At 48.6% G+C, this 6000-nt stretch overlaps 1 protein-coding gene across 1 annotated transcript in view; it reads right to left on the bottom strand.

Annotated features, from left to right (window-relative positions):
- Window positions 1–1488: 1488 nt before the first annotated feature.
- The window catches only part of NKX1-2 (NK1 homeobox 2), a 36741-nt gene continuing 32229 nt past the window's right edge, over window positions 1489–6000 (bottom strand). The window contains exon 2 of the mRNA XM_085617699.1: window positions 1489–3849. Within this exon, the coding sequence (XP_085473825.1) occupies window positions 3203–3849 (647 nt within the window). The 3' untranslated portion in view covers window positions 1489–3202. The remainder of the gene's footprint in view (window positions 3850–6000) is intronic.

The following is a 6000-nucleotide window of genomic DNA, read 5'->3' as shown; positions in this document are numbered from 1 at the left end:
GGGGTACCACGCGGGTGAACGGCATCCCCCCACTTATTTTACCGGGAGCCCGATAACTGGAGCAAATGGAGCCACACATTCACTCTTTGGCCTCTCTGGAGCGAGATCGGAGCTCATTCAGAACACTGCTCACGCGCTGGCTTCTCTGATGCAATCGCATCTAAGGGGTGAGTGAAGGGAGGCAATGAGTATGATGGCGCAAGCCACCTTTCGTGACATCACTTCCTGTCGTGACGTCAGTGTCCCCCCACTTCTTTTTTTAGGACTTGTGCCCTGCAGGTAATGATGCCCTTCAAGCCATGTGTTGAGTTTTGTTACAGAGCTGTGTATGGTGCATAGTCTGCCACTGGTATTGCCTCTGTGTGGTGGAGTTCGAGTGTACTCACGCCCTGGTATTTCAGGATTCTGTCATAACAGGACTCTGATTTCTGGTTCAGTTGAACACTCTGTAGTGTGAATGTAAATAATATTCTGCTTTCATGTGTTTCAAGTGTGTATTATAGTGGTCAGTTCTGTTTATTGACCATCCTCCACCCAAACCGACCGGCTGCCCCCCTCTCCCAGAGCCTTGAGACCCCCAGGAGTGAGTAGCCGCGCTTTACAAGCCCCTGATTGAATTATTGAATGACAGGCGGAGATCTTTACCAATTTGGATACATGCCATCTCGGGAGATTGCCTTAGGCATTGCCCAGATTGAAGTTTGTGTCTGAGGTTATTGAAAGTATGGTGTATAGTTAGGGTACACAACACCATTTTAACCAAACTAACAGTGGGGATCTGTGTGGGTGCTGGGTTAGTGAGTTATGTGCTGTTGTGGAGTGGTCTATTGTTTGTGAAGGGGGGATGCTGTTGGGAGCTTGGTTAGGTCCAAATAAGTTAGATGAATAAGCAGTGTTCTCTCTGGTGTGTTCTGTTGGGGCTGCGGTTGCTGTTTCTTATGATTATCACTATTGTGAACTTGGCGATAAACAACCACATGGAATATCTAGTGTTTTGTTTCCTTGTGGGAGGTCCTGTGCACAGCAACATCCGAATACTTTTCATACCTGCCATGCGTCACACCGGTGTGCAGTCCCATCTAGTGAGCTCTTTTGAGTGTGTATTATTTATTATTATGTGCGCTGTTGTGATGCTGTCCATTGTTTAATCATCTTCGTGATAGATTCCTTAACAATTTCTTAAAACCCTCACTAGGTATGTGTGATGAAAGGGAAATCATGTTTCTATTGCCTGGAGGTTCCCATTTGAATATTTTGACTGGCCTGCTTTTATACATTATTTTAAATTCCTAAGGTTTTTATTGCACGAAAGGCATTTGAATGTAATAATATTAATGATAATAAAAGACACGTCCTTCATAGAAAGGTTTACTGTGGCAGCACAGAGATATACATAAACTCACATAAATAACAGTACAGATGGTTTTGTTCAAAGTAGTCCTTTGAAGATGGTGACTGGCTCTCGTAGACAGCGGAAAGCTGGGTAGATGGCAATGGATAGAGGTAAAACTCAGGCTCCCTGTAACTCAGCCTCAACTTAAAGTGCAGTGCGGTGTAAATAGTATTAGTGCACCTTCGTTGCACTGTAAGGAGATCTCAGTGCCCTTCCTCGGTACAGTGCTGTCCCGTGAGGAGGATGGCCACCTCTGTAGATAGAGATGATTGCCTCTTCATAGAGCTGGTGCAGATATGACTCTATCCCTGTAAGTAGAACCGGGCTCTGTGGAAATGCACTGTGGCGCTTGGTCGCCCCTACAGGAAGAACTCTGCACTGTGGGGATTACACTATCCTCTGGAGATGGAGTTGTGTTCTTTTAATTCTCTTGGTGCCCCCCAATTGTAGAAATCTACTTCCTGTAGCTAAAACATGAATCTCCTGTGGATCAATCATGGACGCTACAGCAGAGAAAAGAAGCCCCAACCGGAAATTGTATCCTGTGTAGGTAAAAGTTGTTCTTCTGAAGCTAGAGGTGAGTTCACCTGTACACGGAGCTCACTTACCCATACATTAAGCTTGCTCTGCCTTGCAAATAGAGTTCATGCCCCCTGTCTATAGTGGTTGATTCTGAGTCGACAGAACGGTGTTCTAGGTACTCAGACCCTGGTCCTGTGTAAGTTGATATTTGTCCTTCGTGGACAGAGCGGGGTCTCCCTTGCAGATAGATGGCGATCCTCTGCTGTGCTGTGTGGATAGAGCTTGGCAGTCAGTACATACAGCTCCTTCCTCCATATTAATAGAGCTCAGCCACAATCTAGAGAAGTAGTTATTAATTCATTTATAATGCTTGGTATGGCACGAAAGCCGCTTCGCAGTCTATTCAAAGAAGGACAGCACAACAACGGTCTGTAAGAGCATAGATTAGCAATCAAGAAGGGGGTCGAAAAGAGTCTTCTTACGGTTTGTATTTTTCTTTCAGAAGCTTTGTCTTCACTATTTTTTGAAGGTTGGTACGTTGGGTGGGTCTTGCAGAAGAGAGTCCAAAGCACTCCACAGCGGGGTACCTCTCACAGTCTTCCCCTTTTGGTCGTTTCTTCTGAATTTGGGAGAATCAAACGGCCTGGTGCTGCAAGATCTGAAGAGGTGACGTGGTCTCTAGATAGCGCTCGGGCTCCACCTGATGTGCAATTATCGTGGCCCCTCTTCTTCCTCCCTATGTAGACAAAGTTTGGTCCTTTGCAGCGGAAAGTTGGTCCCTATCTCGTCTGCATCCTCCTCGTGATAGTCCTACCCCACTAGCATCAACCTTTGACACCACTTTGCTTTTATTTCATGTGTGCCATAGTTTCTGCACATGAAACGTTCTTACGATACTCCATCCTCCTACACTGCATCCCCTTACCCAAGTGGCATGAATTAACTTCGTACCATGCCCTTATTATATGTAAATGTATATCATTTCTTTAAGACTAACTTGCTTCTGTGACATTAGTTCCACTTCATTGTCTCTGTGACATCACTTCTTCTGTATTGACTGTATTTGATGCATCTTTTTCTTTCCTGTATCGTTCTTGTGACCTAACTCTGCCCTGCATCCATTTTGAGACAGTTTCTTCTCCTGCATCTTGTTTGTGACATCACTTCCTTTCAGGCGCACAACGCCTAATGGGCTCAAAGGGCTTCAGCACATTTGTTTTCATGTTGTTTGCCAGATGCTCTGGCCCAGATGTTGTAGTCTCATCTGGAGCTGCTCATTCCTGGTCGCTACCAATGACTGCTGTAAAATGGCGTCAGGTACCTAGGGTGCAGAAAGGTGTGGAAGGCGCCCCTGGCATGTATTAGCGGGAGAGAGGCTCTAGGTTGGAAAACGGCGCTGTTGCAGCCTGACGTGTAGCTGGAAAGTGTCTGACAGCGTGTGGGTGGAGCACCATACGCAGTCCCCGGAGGGCTAGGACTGTCACTGCTCTCAGACGTAAGCTGAGGGCTGCAGCTTGATACATTGCTGTCCGTCCCTGGGTGTTGCTTCTTCCACTTGGTCCGGCGATTCTGGAACCAGATCTTGACCTGTGTCTCCGTGAGGCCGAGGGCCAAGGCCAAATTTAGCCGTTCACAGACGGAAAGATAGCGACTGCTGCGGAACCTGCTCTCTAATGTCAGCAGCTGCTCGTAGCTGAAAGCAGTGCGCGCGCGCCGGGGTCTGGCACGTGCTAGGGCTGTCGGGTGCGCGTGCTCCTGAGGGCCCTGGTCCGGCTCATCGGCCTCCTCTTCATCCACAGCTTCGTCCTGCGGGCTCAAGTCATCCCATGGGCCTTGCTGAGGGCTCCTATTCTGCTCAGACACATGGCGAGTCTTCTCACAGCTCAATGAGGTCCCGAGGAAGGAAACCGTGATGTCGTCACCGCAGGCTACACCTGTGAAGAGAAAAACAGCATCTGTTTAAGAAAGCGAATTCAGCGAAGGACCTCAGGAAGAGAAGGACATAAGGAACAGGAGGGTCTCTGGTTATATTGACATTCTTTGTTACTCGGTTATATAGAAAGGCTTTATTTACCTCACCCCTCTTATTTTGCACTACTTTTCCCATGGGGAGCTGGGTCGGCTCTGATTTGCATAAGCTGAGCCTATGTCTAGGCAAAGACGATGGGTTGGAATGTTACGCAGAGCAATTGCCAGTGGTTTCGAACTTTCGACTATTTTGAACTATTTCTTCCCTCACATTTTGCGTGTAATCTTCCCACACGTCCTTTCCTTTAGTTTCTACACTTGTCAAGACGTAATGCCAATAGGCCACTTAAATGCTTCTTTCCATCATAGCACCCACCGTGGCTGCCGCACCGACTGAGTCAAGGCAGGGTGGTTTCCAAAATAATGAACAGGGCATGGGGGCCAGGTACAAGAGTCTAGTCCTCCGACAAGCACATCTGGCATGGCACGCGACTCTCTAGAACCAGTTCTGTGTGGATGACGCTTCCTGCTCTCTCTACCTACAGGTATGTGGCAAATCATCAAACTGACATCAGAGGGCGTCCAGACAATAATTGACTTTCAATAGATGAACGCTGGCTCAGCTGGTGACAGTGGCAAAGAGAGATGGCCGCGTGGCTAAGTCGGATGCCAGGAGCCCAGGGTCCTGATCTTGGCTGCCCTCTTCTGGTTAGAAATAGTCTTAGCACCATCATAAAGGGCTGAAGGACATGAGACCCTTCCTATTGAGCCTAGAAGTGATTCAGTGCGCGCTGCTGGTCTGCAAATCAAGTCTCACTCGCTCACTCTGCACAGTGTGAAGGCCTGGGTCCCCTGCACTACACCCTGGTGCCGCTGCCTCTGGAGTGAGTTAGTACGCCGCCTCCTAACATCGCCTCTCCTTTTTTATGGGCTGATACCCTTTGACGTCACTTCACCCTCAGGGTGGGTTGTGTTATACGATCAGATCTCTCCTCTATCCTTCTGTAGTCTGTTTGTCCTTCCTCAGTATGTAGTTCCCTTCCTGTTACCGATCCGTGAGCATGACCCACCTACTCTTTTAAGTATTTAGGGGCAGATTTACACGCCCTTTGCGCAACTTTTGCGTCACTTTTAAAATGAGAAAAGTGACGCAAAAGTGTCGCAAGGGGCTTGTAAATCTGCCCCTTAGTTCTTATCCATCCGACTCCCCTGTCCTGCGTGGCTCATTGGTACAACCCTAAACTCACACCTCTCCTCCAAGTAGGGTGACCAACCGTCCGTAAATTTCACGGACAGTCCGTAATTTCGGCCGTCTGTCCGTTGTCCGTGAAGGATTCTTTAACGGACGCCATTTGTCCGTAAGCCGGGACTGACTCCGATGCTGTTGAGGTCGGGTGTAACAGACTCCGATGCAGTACCAAAGCTCAGATCCCCAGCAGCATTGGAGAGGCACACCGGGATGGCAACCCTCACACCTTCAGCCCTTGATGAGCTGTTAAGAGGTGCTTGAAGGTGACTGAGAGGGAGGGGCTTCTCTTCAGATGAAAACAGCCCTGGATGCGTCATGTCTCTGCAATTTAGAGGGGGCCTCACACATTCCCTTCCTGCCCAGGGCCCCAAACATCATAGAACCGGCACTGATTACACCGATGCAGCAAGTGGTTCTCTTCACAGAGCTTAATTACTGTCACTAAATTGTAAGCAAACCTCAGTTCTTCAAACATGCAGTCTATAATGTAATAAAATAAAGAAATGGCACAATCACACCCACACTGATTAACAAAGTATGGAGGACAATCAGTTAAATCAGTTCTCTTGGAGTATCTCCTTTAAGTACAGTACATCACAGTGGGGGGTGGCAAAACTAACATTTTGGAAAGAGTGCCTGTCGTCTCATTGTCTTGTCTTGTCCAGGAGGGGGTGAGGAGCCCTACCCCACCCTGGAGGGGCCAAGATACTTGAATACTGCATGCCCACCCCTGTGCCCACCCTGGTGGATTCCTCCCCCCCCCCCAGTGATGGCTCCTGTCCCCCCATGTGGTGGCTCCTGCCCCCCCTCCCCACCTGTGATTGCTCCTGTCCCCCTGTGGTGGATCCTGTCTCCGCCCTGGGTGGCT

The sequence above is a fragment of the Triturus cristatus genome, chromosome 1_2 (genome assembly GCF_964204655.1).
Source record: "Triturus cristatus chromosome 1_2, aTriCri1.1, whole genome shotgun sequence".
Taxonomy (NCBI): Eukaryota; Metazoa; Chordata; class Amphibia; order Caudata; family Salamandridae; genus Triturus; species Triturus cristatus.
Note: the sequence above shows the minus strand (reverse complement) of the source record. Positions and strands in the feature narration are given on the sequence as shown.